Here is a 21,738-nt window from a genome sequence, read left to right as displayed (position 1 = left end):
TGTAGTTCTACAGGCCGATTCATTCACGTAGACACGGCGGGAAAAACTACAAGGTCCAGAGGCCCACGGGGCACTAGTCCTTCCGGTGGTGCCTGGATGTACCTGGACTCAGTGGAGAGTCGCTCTCAGCCAGAGAGGAGGGAATCAAAGTATTTTAAATGGAGAGAGAGGGGTAACAGGTAAGAGCTGCTCTTTGCAAGTGTTACTTTGGAGGAAGAACTTGCTGTTTCCTTCAGAATCGTGCAAGAGGTAGTGTTTATATATATATTTGCAGCTGGAGCTGCTTCCATTCAGCTAGGAGCACCAGAAGTTTGCCAGCTGGTTAGGTTTTAATGCTTTCAGGGTCAGAAATAAACCCTCAAATTCTATCATTTTATTTGCATGGGGACTTGAGACGTCTCCGGCATTCTTTAGAGTTGGAATGAAATGTAATGCATCTTCTTGGATGCTTTTATTGATGTAGCACATCTAATTAAGATTACATGGTGCATCTGGATCAAAGGCCGATAAAGCCTGGGATGTAATGGCCCATTGACACAAAATGCTGGAGTTACTCAGCGGGTCAGGCAACATCTCCGGAGTTTGCTTCAACTTTTCATGTCTATCTTTGGTAAATCAGCGTCTGCAATTCCTTTCTACACATTTAATGGTCCATGGGTGATGGAAAGGCAGACAAAGTGCATAACCTTGCACAGAATCTGAGTCCAGTATTATATATTAAGCTGGGTGAAAGAGTATGATGTAGTGAGAAACCTGACATAATGGAACAGAATAGAAGATGCTTTAACAACATATTGGTGATAGTCTTGCTGAGCTGTATGCGAATAAAGTATTTCACAGTTCCTTGGTGCATGTGATAATAAAGAAACCATTGTACATGGAAGGAAATGTGTAGTGGGATATGGGCCAAATGCAGGCATCGTGGTTGGCATAGGCAAGTTGGGTTAAGTGACTCCATTTTTATCTTGGAGATTCTAGTAGCTGAGAATCTTTTGGAGCAATCAATCATACCGTACTTTGTCTGTTCTAAAGACTTTTATCTACTACTAATCTCATTGTTATTTGTCTGATTAATTCTATATTCCTTCCTTACCAGATTTTACATGAATGTTTTCACACATTTCTGACTGATTTGGTGCCCTGCAGACTTCTATCATTTTCTGTAGCCTTGTCTGCTATATGCTGAGTAAGTAAACAAATTACAATAGCTATCCTGTCCTATCTTAGCTCTTTCTCTTTACTAACATTTATTTTTCTAGCAGTGAAGAGACTATGATGTGGAGATCCAAGTGAAAAGGAGATCTAATTCAGTGAGGGGAGGTTGGGAGGGCTGAGTGGAGTGATGCTTTAGCTCGTGGAACTGGAGTGTGATGGGAATTATTGAGGTTGAACAGATTGAACCTACAGTTGGAAGTTACATTAAAATTAATGCAAATTAGACACTAGCTGAAGAGGGTTACATTGGAACAGGCTCCACTTAACTTGAATAAGCAACAGCTTCATGACCGATGGTGGCAACAGTAAGAAGGCACTGCCCGAATGGTGGGGATCCTTATGATAGATGCCGCTGCCTTGAAGCAGCGCCACGTTTAGGGAGGAGAGGACTGTGCATGTGAAGCAATGGACGAAGTCTGCCACTTTTTGGAGCCTCTTGCGCTGCTGTGCATTGGAATTGCTATAACATGGTGCAACCAGTCAGGATACTTTCTCTAGTGTATCTGTAAGAAGTATGTTAGAGTATTCACCAGGCTGACGTTTACAGAGTCCAATTAACCTGTAAACCTTCACGTCTTTGGGATGTGGGCAGAAACCGGAGAACCCATAGGAAGCCCATACCATCACAGGAAGAACGTGCAAACTCCACATGGACAGCACCCGAGGTTGGGATCAAATGCAGGTCTCTGGCGCTGTGAGGCAGAAGCTTCACGAGCTGCGCTACTGTGCCGCCCAACCTGATGTCTTAACTTATTTATTTGCAATGAAAATATTTGAAAGAGCTGTTTTATTTTACAGGATGTATACATTACTGTCTGGGCTGTGGAAGTACATGTTCCAAAAGGATGAATACTGCATTCTTATTCTAGGATTGGACAATGCAGGCAAAACTGTAAGGTGATATCTGTGACCTCTTGGCTTGTCCTTGATTTAATCTACTTTGTGACTGGTTAATAAAGTGGTAATGAATATCTTGATTGTTTTATTAATAACTCTTGCATCTGCATGCAGATACTTTCATCTTTTTGCACCTTTACCATATCTCATGCCTCTCCCTTTATGAAGTGCCGCATGTCAAAACGAATCACTACATTAGTTTGTAAATGGCATGTTTTTGTCTTGCTGAATTATTGGAATTTGTTTTAATGATATTTGTGATGTCTGATTTTGTAATGTCAAAATTTAATCAGTACCTGGAAAGAAGCTGGAAATTTCACTTTTGCGTTATGTGCATACAGAGTACTTTTTTTATCATTTGTTATGGAGTATTGTGAGAATTGGTGGCACTGTAAAACTCCAATAATCCTTTATCTCATCATTTTGAAATTCCAATGTTTGACATTATCTCGCCAGGTGATGTTTGCAGTAACTAGCTGGCACCCTGGTTGCTGCTCTGCCTTTACATTTCACCACTTGGGTATCTGGAATGTTATTCATAAGTGGAAGTTTCTTGGGGACAGGATAGACTTGCATTTGTGAAAGCACTCGCCTATTCAGGATAATCAGTATACACTCGTGTTGGGGCATACTGTTTTACAAATGTGATTAAGTTTCCTGATGATGTGGTGTAGATGATTGTTGAGCAGTGGGCAGTGGATGTGTGCCCTGCTGCACTTTAGTAAAGCATTTGTCAAGACTCCTCATTGTAGGAGGGTCTGGAAGATTCAGTCATATGGGGTCCATAAAGACATAGGCCGAATGGCCTAATTCTGCTCCTATCAAGTCTATTCCACCATTCGATCAATGTTGATCTACATTTCCCTGTCGGCCCCATTCTCCTGCCTACTGTTGATGCCCTTGGATCCATGGTAAATTTCACCCAAAGATGGTTTAATCATAGAGGACAGAGGGTGGGGGTGATTTTTCTGACTAATTTTTGTTCTGCAAGGACCTCTGCTTTTTCTGATACATTTTTTTAATGTTGATTGAAAATATAGGCAGATGATTAGTATGTTTTGCAGATGTGAACATTGGTGGAGATGTCGATAGCATGGAAAGGATGCAGTTGAAAAGTCTGCTACGAAAATAGCAGACAGAATTTAATTGATACAAGTATGCATCTTGAATGCAAGCTGAAGGTATACAGTAAATGGCAGAACCTTTAGGGCCATTGAGGTACAGGGGTAGTTTGGGGGTTTGGCCACAGCTCTGAAAGTTGTAACACAAGTGGATAGGTGGTAAAGAGGGGCATACGGCATGCGTGCCTTCAGTCAGGACACCGAGTATAAAAACATGCAACTGTATAAAACTCTAGGTCACATATGGAGTATTATGTGCAGTTTAGACTTTGGAGGAGCAACTTGATTGTATATAAAATTGTGAGAAGCATAGAAATGTCAAATACTAGAGGACAGAGGTTTAAGGTGAGAACGGGTAACTTTAAATGGGATATACAAGGCATGTTTTCTTGCATGGAGGAGAATAGGTGCCAGGGGAATGTGCTGTTAAGGAAGGTGGTAGATGCAGACAACCAGCAATGTTTAGAAGGCATTTTGACAAATGCATGTACAGGGAGGGAATAGAATTAGGCATGTGTAGGCAGATGGACTTTGTTTAGACTGGCATATGTTGCATGGATAACCTGCTGGAGAAAGAAGAAATTGTTGAAAACTCATCCAGAAGAAGGAAGTAAATAAATGCTTTTTTAGGATAATACCAATGTGAATGGTTTGTGTTCTTTAGTTATGGAAAAGTAATGCATGTGGTTCAGCATACTAACTCAAATCCAAAATCTGACAACTTTATATGTCTCATTGCCAAAAAAAGTTCAAAAGACTTTTAGCTGTAACAGTTTAGGAACTTTTTCAGATATCATTTACTGCTGATGTAAGACAGAGTGCGAGAGTAACTTATATGGTCTGGCAGCATCCCTGGAGAAGACGGATAGGTGAGGTTTTGGGTCAGGACCTTTCTTCATACGTTTTCCTGACCTGAAGCGTTACCTATCCACATTCTCCAGAGATGCTGCCTAACCCATTGAATTACTCCAGCACTTTGTGTCTTTGTAAACCAGCATCTGCAGTTCATTTATGGCTGATATTGATCAGCATTGGAGTAATCCAACTAATGCACTACAAATGCAACAGATGGAATTCAGTACTGCAAAATGAATTGGATATGATTCAATGGAGCTAGCTGCATAATGGGTAAACTTTATATGGTCTTGCAACCTTCGTGTAAAAACAAAAGGTAATAATGACCGTGTCGATTTAAAATGTGTTCAAAAAGTGTATGGTTTGAAAATGACATTCTTTTTTTATTAATATATGATATCTGGGATGACATTATAATCAAATGAATAAGCACTTGTCAGATATATAAATAATATATAGATTTACCGCTGCATGTGATGTTGCCATTTATCATATTTTTCAATACTTTCACAGATTTTGCAAGTTTTTTTTAATGCTGTGGAGTTTGACCTTTACTGTTATATAATTCTTTACTTTTGACCAAAATGAGCAGACCTTCCTGGAACAGACAAAGACTAAATTTAGCAGAAACTACAAAGGAATGAATTTATCAAAGATCACCACTACAGTTGGCTTAAACAGTAAGTTTTTAAGCTATGTCTATATCTGATGTCTTTCCAAAAGTATCCAGCATGTTCGTGTTGATGGATTGTGGCTATGTTTAGAGTTTGAAACATATGGCTTAGAATTTTGGCTGAAATACAGAAGAAACAAAGTTGAAAATGTACACATTAAAGAAAAATCTTTTTAATACGATGAGGGATCTTGTCAAAGAAATTCAGCAGAATTCGGTACCACTCAAGGGCAATATAATAGCAACAGCCAATTTTATTGAAGTCATCTTTGTGGTGTTTATTTTAGTACACACTGGTTTATAACCATAAAACAGTTTAATTTTTGTTCCTTAAAGTTGGCACCATTGATGTTGGCTCAGCACGCCTCATGTTTTGGGACCTTGGAGGACAAGAAGAACTCCAGTCATTATGGGACAAGGTATTCATTTTTCCTTTCTTAAAATATGATAAAGATTTTGTTCAAGGCAAAAAATTAAACATGCTGCAAAGCAGACTGTTTAAACTGCTGTCTTAAGTTGCTTTGGGCGGCACAGTGGTAGAATTGCTGCCTTGTTACGCCTGAGACCCCGACCAAGGGTCTGTATGGAGTTTGTACTTTCTCCTTGTGACCTACGTGGGTTTTCTCCGGGTGCTCCGGTTTCCTCCCACACTCCAAAGACGTACAGGTTTGTAAACTAATTGGCTTTGGTAAAATTGTAAATTATCCCTAGTGTGTGTAGAATAGTGTCAGTGTGCAGGGACCGCTGGTCAGCGCAGTCTCGGTGGGCCGAATGGCCTGTTTCCGCGCAGAATTAGGCCATTCAATCATGGCTGGTCTATCTTTCCCTCAGACCCATTCTCCTGCCTTTGCTCCATAACCTTTAACACCCTTACTAATCAAGAGCCTGTGAATCTCTGCTTTAAAAAATACCCAAGGACTTGGCCTCCACAGGCATTTGTGGCTTTACCGTGATTTATTAATAAATGTTAAATAGCTATCAAGTATTAGGTGATCATTCTTTGTAGACAACCAGATGTGTAATGTTGATAGATTCCAGTTGTGGAAGTTGTTACAATCAAACTTGCTCACGTTCTTATCCAACATCCATATGAGACAAATCCCAGCAGTGGTTACTTAGAACCATGGTTACTAGAATCCTGTCTGGATTCTTTTCACGTTCTAACTTGGAGCCAATTTTAATGATCTTAAGCCAAACCGTTCGAGGATTCGTGTAAAATTAGGACCTGATGTTCTGCACAGTGAAGCATACAACTTTGATGATAACCTTCGTCACAAGGCCATGAAGGGGAGAACCATTTATTTACCATCAAATGTTATTTGAATAGGTATAACACATTAGGCATCCTTTGGCTAATATCTTCTTGATGTTTAATGAAGTAACTAAAAACAACATTTAATGGCAGTTTATTTCTAGAGATATTTATCTTGCACCAAACCTTTGATCCAAATCGAAGTTGTACACAATTCTGTTATCCACACATTAAAAAAGATATGGACAGACCAGACACATTACAGAAGTACCTTGTGAAAATGGTAGTAGACATAAAATGCTGGAGTAATTCAGCAGGACAGGCAATGGGTGAGAAGGAATGGGTGACGTTTTGGGTCAAGACCCTTCTCCAGACTGAAGATGGTACCAAAGCTAAAGTAACAATCAGGAAAAAATTAAATGAGCTGGCGTTCCTTTTTCTCTGGCAAAATTAAATCTGTGAGATGATCCAATGGAGGGTTTGTGGGATGGCTTATATGTGTGATTCACTATAAAATAATGCATAGTACAAGAACAATTTCTCCCTGTGACATTGTGATTTCTCTGGTTTCCTCCCATATCCCAAAGCTAGACCTGGAGATTAAATGGCCCAAATGTATATTACCCTAAGCATGAATAAGTGACAAATGAATCAATGGGGAGTTAATGGCATGTAAAAGTGAATACATTGCTGGATTAGATGGAAATAGGAGAAGGAACAGGATAGCTCTTATGGGAGCTGGCATGCAATCAATGGGCCAAATGTCCGCCATGTTACAACAAGAGAAAGAATGCCTCCTAATGTTATTTGACAGCTTCTACCATTTTAGTCATGGGGTCCAGGTGCATTCAGCTTGTGGTTTACTGTATCCAATGAGCCTTGAGCTACATGGGATTGTGTTAGTGCTTTGAGCATGGTAGTACATGGGGTTGTGAGTGTTTTAATTTTTCAGTCCATCCTTCTTGAACTAACCAAAATATCTTTGCTATATATATTTTTAATCAAAAGGAAATACTTCCGACAATTTGTATGAAGTTGCTTGGTGTGACATTGACATGCCTTTGGTCAATCCATGCCTCTGGAATTGCTTTAATTGCCAACTAAGCAAGGCATCCTTGTTAGGAGGCCTTTGGATGGGGAAGCACATAGATATGGATCACATGCATTCAAAGTGTACCTTTCCCCATGTTGGGCATGGACATTGTGGGCTGAAGGGCTTGGTCCTGTGCTGTCCTCTTCCATGTTCTCTGTTGAGGTTATGGGATTTTATTTACTTCAGTGGTTCTTGGAGTGTTTCCTCAAAAGAAAATATGCTGGACAGATTTTTTTGGTTTTTAAAATGTCAATACTTCTACCAATTTGTATGCAGTTGCTTGGTTTGAACAAAAGAGGTCACTGTGCCCTTGTATCCATTAGCAAAGGAAAATAAATATGTTGAAGATAGACACAAAGCTGGAGTAACTCAGCGGGACAGGCAGCATCTCTGGAGAAGGAATGAGTGATGTTTCAGGTCGAGACCCTTCCTCAGACTGGTTAGGGATAAGGGAAACGAGAGATATATAGACGATGATTTGGAGACATAAAGAACAATAGTCACCCACTCCTTCTCCCCAGAGATGCTGCCTGTCCTGCTGAGATACTCCAGCTTTTTGTGTCTATCTTCGGTTTAAACCAGCATCTGCAGTTCCTTCTTACAAATAAATATGTTGCATTGTGTAGACACTTCCATGTTTTTGATAGTAGTCTGGCCATTTCAATGTAAAACATGTAATGGTGAATAAATAATTGCAGTTTAATCTGATGATGTTGCAAAGATTTCAGCTGTGGGCACATAATGATAAATCAGCCTGCAAACAACTGCCCCTGCCTCTCTTTCTTCCTCCTTCCTCTCCTACATGTTCATTCCTGAATGTATCCAATGCCGCCTACGCATCTATTTCTTCAACAATGCTGCCTCCGTTGCCCACAATGCCGCCTACATCCCTTCATCTTCTCTCCGTGTTTCACAGCCTTTAGTCTTTTCATCTTTGGACTTTGACCAACCACCTGCTGACAAATCTCCCCTCACCTGTACCCACCCATCACTTACCTGGGGTAGTCCTCCCCAACCTTTCTTCCAGCTTTCTCTCTCGTACTATAACTGGTCCAAAGAGTCCCGGGAACATCACCTATCCATGTCCTCCAGAGAAGCTGCCTGACCCACTGAGATACTTCATTACTTTATGTGTGTTTTTTCTTTGTAAATCAACATCTGCATTCACCTGTGTCCATAGATCCTGTATAGATCTCCAGTGGTGCAGTTGGTAGAGCTGCTCCCTCACAGTGCCAGTGAGCCGGTTTGATCCTGGCCATAGGACTGTCCATGTGAAGTTTGCACGTAGTCTCCATATGACCACATGGGTTTTCTCCGAGTGCTCCAGTTTCCTTCCGCATTCCAAAAACATGAATGTTAGTTGGCCTCTGAAAAATGCCCCATGTGTGTCGGGTGTGGATGTTAAAGCGGGATAATATAGAACAAGTGTGAATGGGTGATGTATGTTCAACACAGACTCAATGGGCCAAAGGGCCTTTCCATGCTGTATCTTACAATCAATTTAAATGCATGCCAATCTCTTTTTATTCATGGAAAATATCCTTCACTTTGACTATGGTATGACATTTATCCTTGCACAGTTTTAGGGGGCGGGGAGGGAAATACAAAAATATCAAAGTGAATTGGGGATAGACACAAAATGCTGGAGTAACAGCGGGACAGGCAGCATCACTAGAGAGGATCTCCAGGGATGCTGCCTGTCCTGCTGAGTTACCCCAGTATTTTGTGTCGATATTCAGTTTAAACCAGCATCTGCTTTTCCTTCCTACACAAAATGAATTGGGGTCCAGGATGGAGCATTTTTAAAGCCTTTTGTCAGTAGTATTTGCTTCGATTTTAACAAATACAGAAATAGTTTAGATTTTAGAGATATGATGTGGAAACAAGCTCTTCAGCCCATCAAGTCCTCACCGACCAGCGATGACCCCATAACTAGTTCTATCCTACACGCTAGGGTCAATTTACTGAAGCCCACTTAACCATGTCTTTTTAATGTGGGGAGGAAACTGGAGCACTCTGAGATAACCCACACAGTCACATGGAGAATGTACAAACTCCATGCAGACAGCACTCATAGTCAGGATTGAACCGGTGTCTCTGACATTGTAAGGCTACAAGTCTGCCACTTCGCCCCTGAGCGGCCCCATTTGCTGTTTGAGGAAATGTTATCTCTGTCGTATCTGAAATCTTCTACCCAGCATAATCTGGTGTAATACTGAAGACCCATGTCCACTGTTGACCCAATCTGCAGGTGGTCATTATTGTAGTTTTGACAGCACCACAAACAACCTTCATTCTTGCTCTCTCTGCCATGCTGTTCTCTCGCACACATGCTTATTCTCCTAGCTTTACCTGACAATATAATTTGCCAACTGCTGCAGAAAATCATAATAAAAGTCCAAAATGCTGGAGTAACTCAGCGGGCAGGCAGCATTTGTGGACGAAATGGCCAGTTGACATTTCAGTCTGAAGAAGTGTCCTGACACGAAACGTTACCTATCCAATTCCTCCACAGATCCTGTTTCACCCATTGAAACTTAGTGTTTTGCTCTAGATTCCAGCATCTGTGGTTCCTTGTGTCTCCTATAATAGTCAAATATTTGTTTCCCTGTGTTCCCTACATCTGCTTTTACAAATATGGCATAGGAATGTACACTGACTTCAATATTACTCTGTAATCCAAAACATGTTGAATTTTATAAATATTGTAAGGCGGTGGTTTTTGCAAACCATTTTGAGCAATGTCAAAGAATAATTAATACAATGGTTACAAAGACTCATCATCTGTATACTCTCAGCAAACTCTGCAATATTATGACCTACTCTCTTTTTTAGTATTACGCAGAATCCCATGGTGTAATATATGTCATTGATTCAACCGATGAAGAAAGATTATCTGAATCAAAAATAGCTTTTGGTAAGTACAAGACAATGAAAACTGTTGCTCAATTGCAAGTAAACATCTTTTAATGATTCTATATTTCTATTTGTGCTGTGGACAATGTGAATGAATGAAATATTTTGGCAAACTGGAGAATTACTGTGGTGTCAGATTTCCACCAAAATGGTTCATTAGTTCTCCCCCCCCCCCCACACCCATTCAAATGCCAGTAAGTTCTACATTCCTACAAATGTATGTGAAATTACTCTAATTACAAGCCACTTCCTGACTGTGCTCTAATATTAGTAGCTTTATATGAAAGTTTGGTCATTATCTAACACTGGCATTGGGGAATATGCCAGGGAAACTCCCATGCCAAAGTGTGGGTTTTGGCTGGATTCTTTTGATGACCTTCTTCCCATCAATTACTGACATAATTACTGGGTAGAGAAGTGTCAAATGGAGTTTAATCTGAGCAAGCGAGGTGTTGCACTTTGGGAAGTCAAACGTTAGGGTAAGGTATACAGTTCAAGGCAAGATCTTGCTAATCTTTAGCGTACATAGGGATCTTGGGGTGTAAGTCCATATGTAACTCCATGAAAGTAGCAACACAAATAGAAAGTGCAATAAAGTAGATAGAATGCTTGCCTTCATCAGTTGGGGCTTTGAATACAAGAGTCAGGAAGTCGTGTTGCAGTTTTATAAAACTGTTGGTTAGTTTGCTTTCAGAGAATTGTGTACAATTTTGGTCACACCATTACAGGAAGGATATAGATGCTTTAGAAAAGGGGCAGAAAATGTTTACCAGAATGCTGCTTGGAGAAAAGTGTATTAGCTTCAAGGGGAGATTGGACAACCTTGGATATTTGTTTCACCGGAGGGTCGGAGGCGGAGTGGACTTGTTAGGAGCGTTTTAAATGATGAGAGGCATAGAGTTGACAGTCAAGACCCGTTTCCCAAAAAGTGTATTGATGATCTTTTTTTTAAATTGAAGAATTGGAATGGTCATTAATGTTTGAACTTCAGAAATAATCAGGTTTAGTCCGTTGACTGTACCGATGGTTCACTTCAATGGCTGGTCAGTTTTTGAGCTGCTAGTAGATTGCGACATATTCTGCTTCCTCACCCAAGATAATATTTACTTTTTGAAGGCAGGTCCTTGTTCACAGGTATCACACTTTCTAGGAACATGCCTCTGTTAAATCTGCAAAATGTCAATTTTGTACTCCCATTAGGATAAGTGCGCAAGGTGTTTCATTTCTAGACATTAAACAAGGGGACGGCTTTTACAGTGAATAGTAGGGCCGTGGGGCTGAGGAGTACAAGTGCATAGTCCTTGAAATGGCATCATAGGTGGATGAAGTGTTTGGGTTTTTACAGCAGAGATTTGAGTTCTTGTTAGTAAACATGGCAAGGGATGCGGGTAGAAGGCAGGAGAAAATGGGGTTGAGGGGAAAAAATAGATCGCCCTTGATTAAATGGCGCAGCAGACTTTAGTTGAGATACTGCTCGGATACAGGCCCTTTGGTCTACTGAATCTGCACTAATCAGCAATCCCCTATACTAGCACTATCCCACACACTAGGGCCAATTTACAATCTTCACCGAAGCCAATTAACCTACAAACTTCTACGCCTTTGGAATGTGGAAGGAAACCAGAGCACCCGGAGAAACCCCACTCGGTCATGGTAGAATATACAAACTTCGTACAGGCACCACCTGTAGTCAGGATCGAACTTGGGTCTTCAGAGCAGTAACTCAGCAACTCTACCTTTATGAGTTGAATGGCCTAATTCTGTTCCCGTGTCTTATAGTCTTGTGTGTGCCATAACATCTCCTTTTCTTGTTTTAGAAATTTTAGTACCACTACGAGATCCTGCAAATGTGCTGAGGTTTTTGCTAAATTTCACTTCTCTAAATGCCTTTAATGTTTTGTTACCACAGAGAAAATGATCACAAGTGAGGTGCTAGATGGAGTTCCGTTGTTGGTCTTGGCTAACAAACAGGACATCGAGGTATTTTTCCTATTGTCATAATTAGTTGCATTTTATTTTAATTAATTATGCTGTGCACATTTTTTTGAAGTAGTAATATTTGTTTTAACTACCCAGCTTCGCGTAGACCTGTTAAGACCCTTGGATTATGTAAAGAAGTCTCACCAACACATCGTGTCTTTACTAATTGTTTATTAACAGTTCACAAGTACTACAGTTCTAGCTGTACGTGGTCTGTCACCGGAGCTAGAGAGAGAACTATAGGTGGGGAGGTTGCAATTATACATCTAATAGGGGGAGTGGTTAGTGGTGGTGAGGTCACTATGTTAAAGGCACATGCACTAGCCATCTACATCCTTCCTCTTAGAAACAAAGCAATACAGTAGTGACCAAGCGACCACGTCTCATGCGCTACAAGCAGGTAAACAAACAGTTAAACAACTAAGCGAAATCCCCATACCGGACAGGCGGCTTAACCAGCCTGCCAGACCGGGTGTGCTGTTCGCCACCTCCTCCTCCTTCTGGTCTCCAACTGGAGGCGTGGGTTCGTATCCCACTTCTGACACCATGTAAAGAAGTCTCACCAACACATCGTGTCTTTACTAATTGTTTATTAACAGTTCACAAGTACTACAGTTCTAGCTGTACGTGGTCTGTCACCGGAGCTAGAGAGAGAACTATAGGTGGGGAGGTTGCAATTATACATCTAATAGGGGGAGTGGTTAGTGGTGGTGAGGTCACTATGTTAAAGGCACATGCACTAGCCATCTACAGATTATCTTTCCAGAGCGTGTTTGGAGAATTATTCTCATCCAACAAACAGGAACAAAGAATTCCATTATTCTTTCATGCTTCTGTGTTTTTTGATGGATGCACTACAATGCTGAGAACTATATTCTGCACTCTGTATCATTCCCTTTGCTCTATCCATTGTACCCAGTTTGACCGGGTTGTATTTGTGTATAGTATTATCTGATCTGATTGGACAGCATGCAAAACAAGTCTTTTCACTGTACCTCGGTACACGTGACAATAATAAACTTAAAACTAAATAGCGAAGAATGCTTGCATTTGAATTAAATGACTTGCTCCCTCACCATATTGGGGAGCAGTAACTTTGTAAGCAAATTTTTTTTGCACATCGTGAACTGAACCAATTTGTGCATGGATGTGTTTTTGCCACCTTTCTGATGAATGTAATTTTTTTTTTCATTTTAAGTGGGAGTCTAGATATTACTAAAACTCTCATCTAGTTTGTTTGTGAGTCTGTCTGTGTGTGTGAGCGTAGTCGACCTGAATTATGCCAAAACGGTACACAATAGTGCTATAATTTTTGGACCACCTTACTCACCATTATCATTGTGTGTAATGTATCAAGTTTTGTTTAGATTGTTATATTTTACAAGTTATTTCCATTTTTCAAAATCCCACGAGAAAATTGTCTTCTATCTTCACTAGCAGTTAACAGCTATGGCGTCACAATGGGATCTCATTTACATAAACTGCCTGTCAACATTCTTCCACCCAGTGCAATGAGAGATTTGTTGCATTGTTGTAAGGAGAGGGAGGGGAGGAGGAGAAATGTTATTTAAACATTGTGTTTAGTGGCGTAGTGGGATAGTGTATAGGTGAGGAGTGGAGGAGCAGGGAGATAGAGGGAGGGGAGAGGGGTTATGGAGGGAGGATGACTGAAGGTAGGGGAAAGGGGAGGGAGAGGTGAGGGGAGAGAGGAGGGGAAATAAGCTGCTCTTGCGCAGTTGGGAGCTATGAGTGAGTGGTGGAAGATACATTGAGGGAACGGGTCCCACTTGGTCTAGTGAATACTAAAATTGGAATTTGTTCAATCTTTTAATTTGTTAGTTTATAATTGACATGGGTATGGTACAGATTTTTTTCGCTCTATATTGGATTTGACTGTGCGATTCTTACTGTTTCTCTTCTTGGCAATGTGAGCTCGCTTAGTTTATCATTAATGTTTTTGTTCTTCCCTATGACTGGTAGACCTGTCTCGCGGTTGGAGATATAAAGACGGCTTTCAGTGACTGTGCTCCAAAAATAGGGAAGAGAGACTGCTTGGTGCAGCCATGTTCTGCCCTTACGGGGTAAGTCTTCATTCATGACAAAATGTGAAATTGAGATTGAGGACATTAGTGCGTACCCTCGCTATATGAAGTGTGTAGATTCATATGAGATGGATCGTGTTGAGTTGAAAGGCATAGGGGCAGATTGTGATAGAAATATAATGAAATGGGTCTACATGGAGCATGCAACAGTGGAACAGGCCCTTCAACCCACAGTGTCCATGCCAAATATGATGCCAAAATGTGGAGGAAGGAACTGCAGATGCTGGTTTAAACCGAAGATAGACACAAAATGATGGAGCAACTCGGCAGGACCAGCAACATCTCTGGAGCGAAGAAATGGGTGAAGTTTTGTTCTCTAAACCCTTCTTCAGACAAAATGCTAGATTGAGTCAGCGGGTTAGGCAACATCTCTGGAGAAAAGGAATAGGTGATAAATTAATGGAATGCATTGTCTATAAAAAGAGGTTATTTCAAGCAGATAAATCGATACTACATGCCTGTTAAGTATTAGATTGAATTATTTAAGAATGAGAGGTTTGAATATTTTTTGCACCTTGCACAAGAATTTCCAGAGTGTTATGGGGCCAGTTGCTTTACCTTGTATGGACACTTCTGGTCGCACTTAGTAAACTCTCATCGCCCTTGAACAGTGTCATCTGGACATCTCTCCACCAGCTTCTGAAATTATTGGACACAGCAGTGACTTAGAATCACAACTTAAGCACTTAACTAAAATAGCTTATTTTGTTATTCAACTCATTTTAAATTGTCACAATTAAAACTGCTCCTAAATATACGTAGGAACATTTCCTACCCTATTGTTTTGAAAGAATTGTTCTGTCATTTGTGCTGGTTCAGCGTAGTTCTAGTTAAAGCTATGTTCAAATGTGTCTGAATGGCAAATTAAAGAAGAACAAACGATGACCCCTAGGCAGCTGGTGTCGAAATCGCTTTGCGCTATATCAAAATTAAATATACCGCGAGATCTTTGAGAGGTGCGGGAGTTATTTAACTTCAAATTGAATGCTTTTTAAAAAATAATTTGAATAGAATGTCATAAACAAAATGCCTCAGTTTCTTGTAATTCTCTCAATTGAAGGTATCCCGTTGATGTCCATTTACTATTTTGTTTTATTTACAATTTTGTTAGACTAAAACATTTTTTGTCTTCCAGGCAAGGTGTAAATGATGGCATTGAATGGATGGTCAAATGTGTGATCAGGAACATTCACAGACCACCAAGGCAAAAGGATATCACATAAAGATGTCACATAAAACCACTCCATATTAGACTGGTTATAAATCGCGTTTCATCAGAACTGTCAAGTAAAGGTGGAATCGGATTTGTGGAACTCCAACTTTTACAAGTAACACCACACCTGAAGATAATTACCATTTGATATTTGTGGGGTTTTTTTCACTTCAAACACCTCGTACTTTGTGGATTTCTGTACCTTTTTGCATGTGTTATTTTGCATGCATTGAGAACGTCATTGTAATATGTCCAAATGCATCATAATGGCTGTCACCAGTTTAGAAAGAAGTTTTTCCTCCCACCCAATTGTTTTGCTTTTTTTTCTTCCCCCTATGCTCTAAAAGGAAGCTTCATGATGACTTCAACATATTGATAGGAGCACAATAATCAATAATCACAAGATTCCCCCCCCCCCCCCCCCCCCCAATGGGTGTCACGGTGGCGCAGCGGTAGAGACCCGGGTTCAACCCTGACTACAAGTGCTGTCTGCACGGAGTTTGTACGTTCTCCCCATGACCTGCGTGGGTTTATCTTCAGCTGCTCTGGTTTCCTCACGCCCACCAAATACGGACAGGCTTGTAGTTTAATTGACTTTGGTAAATTTGTAAGTTGTCCCTAGTGTGTGTAGGATAGTATTAGTGTGCGGAGGTCGTTGGGCCAAAGGGCCTGGCTCCACGCTGTATCTCTAAACTAAACTCAATTGCAATACAGCAGTCCTTTCCTGAAGCATGTATGGATCATAGCGGGATGGGCATATAATCGAACTTTGTCTTCTCCAATCAGCCCATAAACGTCTGATATTGATATCTGATCAAAGTTTGTCCAGCAAGGGACAAAATGGGTTTATCGCCTGTCAAAACAAGGGAAAAGCTGAGTAATAGATGGGGCACATTGGTTCACATCAGAGTGGTACTTCATATCTTGGTTTATGATGTTTTACAATGTAACCTGATATGTAATTTGATTTTCAGGTGTATTTAATTCCATTTAGAAACAAAAATATACAGGGTTAACCTATTTTCCAGGAAAGATCTGAGATAATTTACAATAACAAAATCATTGCAATGGAAATACTATTAATCGATCCAGAGTACACGAGATAAGATTGCAACAGGATGGACTAGATATTTTAAATAAATTGTGTAAAAGCTGAATAGATTATTTCTCTGAGCGCTTCATCCTAACACTTTGTGAATCTCTGAACTCGATGAAACCCAGGAATGCAATGAGCACTTTTTTTTAAATCTTTCTGCTGTCTTTGACGTTTGAAACATTGGAGTTAACACTTCCTTTTTCTTTGTGTCCAATTAAGAACAGATGCAACTGAAATTGTGTAGCTGATCCTGGAAAAAGGCATTGTTCTTTCAGTTTGGTTCATCACAAGGATTGAGGCTAAATATCTAAACTACATTCATACTTTCCTGAGACTTTAATTTGCGCTACTAATATTTATATTTCAAGTTGTGATCCAAAAATGTGGATGGCATCGACTGCCAAAATTGGGTTCCGATTCTTATATTTTCTTTTGTACAGATCCACCACTTTTTTTCTTTTCTCTCCGACACCCTTAGTTCCAGAGCCTTGTCTAGGTTTACGCCTTTGTCAGACTAATGGAGGTCACTGCCTCTGAGAGGAGTCCCAATAGTCCACCTAGGCTGCCCTGGCACCGAGATACCGGCCCGCAAAGTTGGCTGGGGAAGTCGGCTGTGGGAATAGATCTGCCGCATCCGGCCGGGCCAGAGTTTCAGAGTCCCAGCCACGGAGGCAAATTCAACCCGCCAACTGGCCACAGAGCCTCACCCAGCCTGGGCGCCACAAATGGGAGGAGATTTCAAGTGCATTCTTGTAATTAGGACCACCATTTGCCAGAGGATCGGTGGTGAGCCCCGGGTTCCTGCTTCAACTCAATCATACGGTGATCTCAGATGTAATGCATTCCATTTTGTATTCAACAAATAAAAATGCTTCTTGATTCAAGATGTCCGATTCAATATTGAATATGCACCGAGCCTTTAATGTCTGTGAGACCATCTTTAAAACTTCATTGGAAAGAGGTAAATCTTACTCAAATCCTCCTCCATAGGTTTACAAGAATAATCCCAGAAATGAGTGGTTTAACTTATGATGAGCATTTGATGGCTCTGGGCCTGTACTTGCTGGAGTTCAGAAGAATGAGGGGGAACCTGGGGTGGAAGATTGCAACCTTCACGTGGTCCGCCCTGTTTCGACTAATACAATCAACTCGACGTGCACAAACGGAAGATCAAATAGAACAAGTTGTCTTAACAACTTTAGGCTGTGCACGCCACACGAAAGAAGAGGGGGGGGACCCACATTGAAATGCACCAGTAGTGAAAGGCTTGCGGAGTGGATGTGGTGAGGATGTTTCCACTAGTAGGAGTATTCAGGACTACAGATAACAGCCTCAGAATTAAAGGACGTTCCTTTTGGAAAGAGACGAGAAGGAATTTATTTGGTCAGAAGGTGGTATTCTGTGGATAAATTGATTTGTAGAGGTGTCACGGGGTTATGGGGAGAAGGCAGACAAATGGGGTTAGGAGGGAGAGATAGATCAGCCATGATTGAATGGCAGACTGGACTTGATGAGCCGAGTGGCCTAATTCTGCTCCTGTTTCTTATTACCTTATGCCAACCCTGTCATCCTACCAATCAACTAAGTGAATCTAAACTGCACTGATATTTAAAGACAACATAGAAAACACAAGATATTTTCCTTCAATCAAAAAAATAAAAAAATGCAGAAGATGTTGGCAAGTCTCTAGTGTGTGTAGGGCAGTGTTGATGTGTGTGGATCGCTGGTCGGTGTGGACTCAGTGACCGAAGGGCCTGTTTCTGCGATGTATCTGTAAACTAAACTACACTACATTAAAAAGAGTCGGCAAACAACACAATTATGAATTATTTTAAAAGTTTATTGCATCTAGTGTAATATAATCCACAACAAGTAACAACATGGACTAAGTGGGTCCCAGCATCACATGGGAGAGCTGATTCCCCCAACACAATATTCCACCTTGCCACTAATTCTGGGGGGGGGCTAGTGTGGGTGTTGTGGGCTGAAGGGACTGGTTTCCAAAGGGCTAGTATGGACAGTGTGGGTCGAATGGATTCTTGGACTGGTGGCTCAGTCACTCAAGCCTGTTGTGCTGGCAGCTCACTCAATCACAGGAAATTGCAGTGAATTGTGGATGCAGCTTGGACTATCACACAAACTAACCTCTCCTCTATTGACTGTATTTATGCCCAATGATGCCTCAGCAAGGCCAGCAGCATAATCAAGGACGAGTCGCACCCTGGCCACTCCCTCTGCTCCCATCTCTCCCATCAGGCAAAAGGTATATAAGTGTGAAAACATGTACTTCCAGATTCAGAGACAGTTTCCTCCCAGCTGTTATCGGGCAACTGAACCATCCTACCACAACCAGAGAGCAGCGCTGAACTACTATCTACCTTGTTGATGACCCTCGGACTATCCTTGATCGGACTTGTTGCCTTTACCTTGCACTAAATGTTATTCCCTTATCATGTATCTATACACTGTAAATGGATCAACTGTAATCATGCATTGTCTTTCTGCTGACTGGATAGCACGTAACAAAAGCTTTTCACTGTACCTCAGTACATGTGACAATAAACTAAACTGAACGATACAAGACAAATCGCTGGCTTTCTCAGCTCAAGTTTGAATTTAATCTGAGCCCACTTCAGTTGAAGAAAACGAGTCAAGACACAGAAAGCAGCATAATTTTGAATTGCTGTAAAGGTTTATTGAAAATAAATTAAAGCTTTCTTCAAACATTGTTTCGATTGAAAAATATAATCCACAAGAAATAACATAGCACGGAATGTTCCCAAAACTTATTTGAAATTAGCAACTGCAAAATACCATGTGTTGTTATTTCCTTATCACTATGCAGTGAGCAGATAAACAAGGGTATCCTTATCTACAATGCCTTTCACAGAATCATAGCCAGTCTCGAGAGTTCCTTCACACAGTTGGGACACTTGATGGTATGCTGGCTTTGCAACCTTGTTCTAGTTTCAGTCAGTATTAATCACTGGCCATACCTCACTCAAACTTCTTCCAAACAGACATGTAAAAGTGAATGATTTAGCAGTTACAACTATAGTGAATATGAAAATAGATATCTTATCCTTATTTGGGATTTCTTGAAATGCACCATCATAACATATCTATAAATATAAATATAGATAACCTAGCAGCAGGCTTCACAATTTTGCATCAATTATTTCAACGTTTAAGTCATGATTTATCTCACATCTCATTTTGTATACAGATAATATAAAGTATATATGATTCTTCATAGAATGCTACAACAATATAGAATGGACAGAGGCTTTTCACCATTCAATGGGTCTTTGGTGGAGGCAACTTATGATAACACCTATGAACCCAAGTGTTTTTACAGCCCAGCTTCTTTTTGATTAAAAACAAGGAACTGCAGTGCTGGAGTAATTCAGGGAGTCAGGGAGCATTTCTAGAGAACATGGATAGGGGATATTTGGGATTGAGATTTTAGAGTTTAGAGTTATAGCGTGCAAATTGGTCCTTCGCCCCATCAAGTCCATGCCCACCATCGATCACCCATACACTAGTTCTATGTTCTCCCATTTCTGCGTCACAAACACAAGGGGCAATTTGCAAAAAACAATTAACCTACAAACCTGCACGTCCTTGAAATACAGTAGGAAATTGGGGCACCTGAAGATAACCCACTAGGTCACATGGAGAACGTACAAACTCTTCACACAGACAGCACCCGAGGTCAGGATCGAACCTGGGTCGCTAGTGCTGTGAGGCATCAGCTCTACCGCTGTGCTACTGTGGTGCCCTGAAGTGTCTGAAGAGGTGTCTCGACCTAAAAGGTCGCCAATCCATGTCTTCCAGAGATGCTATCTGACCAAAGGTACGCAAAAAATGCTGGAGAAACTCAGCGGGTGCAGCAGCATCTATGGAGCGAAGGAGATGGGCAACGTTTCGGGCCAAAACCCTTCTTCAGGCATTCTGACCAAATGAGTTATTCCAGCACTGTACTTTTTTTTTACTTTTAGTTACCTGATGGTCCTACTCTCATAGTTGTAATTTCCTTCTGGAAATTTACGGAATTCTATTTTTGAACATTCCTGTGAAACCTTCTTCCATTAACCTCTCCAATCACAGCATCTCCGTGGGTAAAAAATGTTCCTCGTTTTGCAAATGTCTTTTGCCCCTCATCTCAAATACTTCAGCTGCCGGTAATATTGGCGAAACTGCCCTCGTTCATTGTTATTATATTGTAAAAAATGTTCCAACTTTTAAAATCTGTATGTCCAAAGTTAAATATAGAAATTGAAAACTTGCAGGTAGTGTTGTGCATTACGGTATTATTCCAACAGATGAAGTTATCTTCGAATTGGCAATTTAAAAAACATACCTAATTTTTTCTTTACAATTTTTCTGTACAAATCATGTGGATATTAATCCCAGTGAATGATGGTAATATTGTAGTATGCAAAACCAAAACAACCGCTGAATGTTCTCAAATCTTATTATATATTCATGGAATAACAAAAGTCTTCATCCACATTAATATTGTTTTAAATGTTCTTTTTATGACATTCCTCTTTTCAACTTAATCATTTCTTCCAGTGTTTATTTCACTTTTTAGTTGGATTTTAATTGAATACCAAAAGTTTGTTGCTGTTTGTTCTCTGTGGAAATGCTTCAATGTCATTCTCAGTCTTTATAACATCACAACTGTTTTCAGACACCAGTGAACCCAGGGCAGAAGGGGAATAGATAGAGAGAATGCACAGACACCTTTACCCAGGGTAAGAGAATCAAGAACCAGAAAACATAAGCTTAAGTTGAGAGGGGAAAGATTTAATCGGAACCTAAGGGGCAACCTTTCCGCTCAGAGGGTGGTGTGTGCACGGAACAAGCTGCCAGAGACAGTAGTTGAGGCAGGTACTATAAAAGCATTTAAAAGACATCTGGACAGGTAGATGGATGGTAAAGGTTTATATGGATACGAGCCAAATGGGGCGGGGGGGGGGGGGGGGGATGGGCGGGGGGCGCAAAAATGCAGCTTAAATGGGACATCTTAGTCAGCATGGACAAGTTGGGACGAAGGGCCTGTTGCCGTGCTGTTTGACTATGGCCTTCTATCCACTACCATGATTCTATGATTGCAGCTCTATGACTCTATGATTATAACAGATACTCTGGGTGAGAGGTTTCAGCAGAAGATGGGCTGAGGCAGGGGAGGGCTTGGCAGTATTAGACAAGTTTATACAGGATCCTTTACCAATGGAGCCAATGTGGAATTAGAAGGACGGGGTCAAACAAACACTTGGGTGGGTTCCTTATTCTCCTGCCCCCCCCCCCCCCCTCCAC

General features: G+C 40.8%; 1 protein-coding gene across 1 annotated transcript; it reads left to right on the top strand.

Annotated features, from left to right (window-relative positions):
* Window positions 1-36: 36 nt before the first annotated feature.
* arfrp1 (ADP-ribosylation factor related protein 1) lies at window positions 37-17,313 on the top strand. The gene is made up of 9 exons (XM_055652520.1): window positions 37-179; window positions 1,097-1,186; window positions 2,014-2,107; window positions 4,681-4,768; window positions 5,098-5,180; window positions 9,942-10,023; window positions 11,932-12,002; window positions 13,983-14,083; window positions 15,240-17,313. Exons 3-9 carry the CDS (start codon window positions 2,015-2,017, stop codon window positions 15,325-15,327), a joined length of 606 nt encoding a protein of 201 aa, XP_055508495.1. The 5' UTR covers window positions 37-179; window positions 1,097-1,186; window position 2,014; the 3' UTR covers window positions 15,328-17,313.
* The last annotated feature ends 4,425 nt before the right edge of the window (window positions 17,314-21,738 follow it).

Source organism: Leucoraja erinacea, chromosome 21 (genome assembly GCF_028641065.1).
Source record: "Leucoraja erinacea ecotype New England chromosome 21, Leri_hhj_1, whole genome shotgun sequence".
Lineage (NCBI taxonomy): Eukaryota > Metazoa > Chordata > Chondrichthyes > Rajiformes > Rajidae > Leucoraja > Leucoraja erinaceus.
This window is presented reverse-complemented; position numbering and strand designations above follow the sequence as displayed.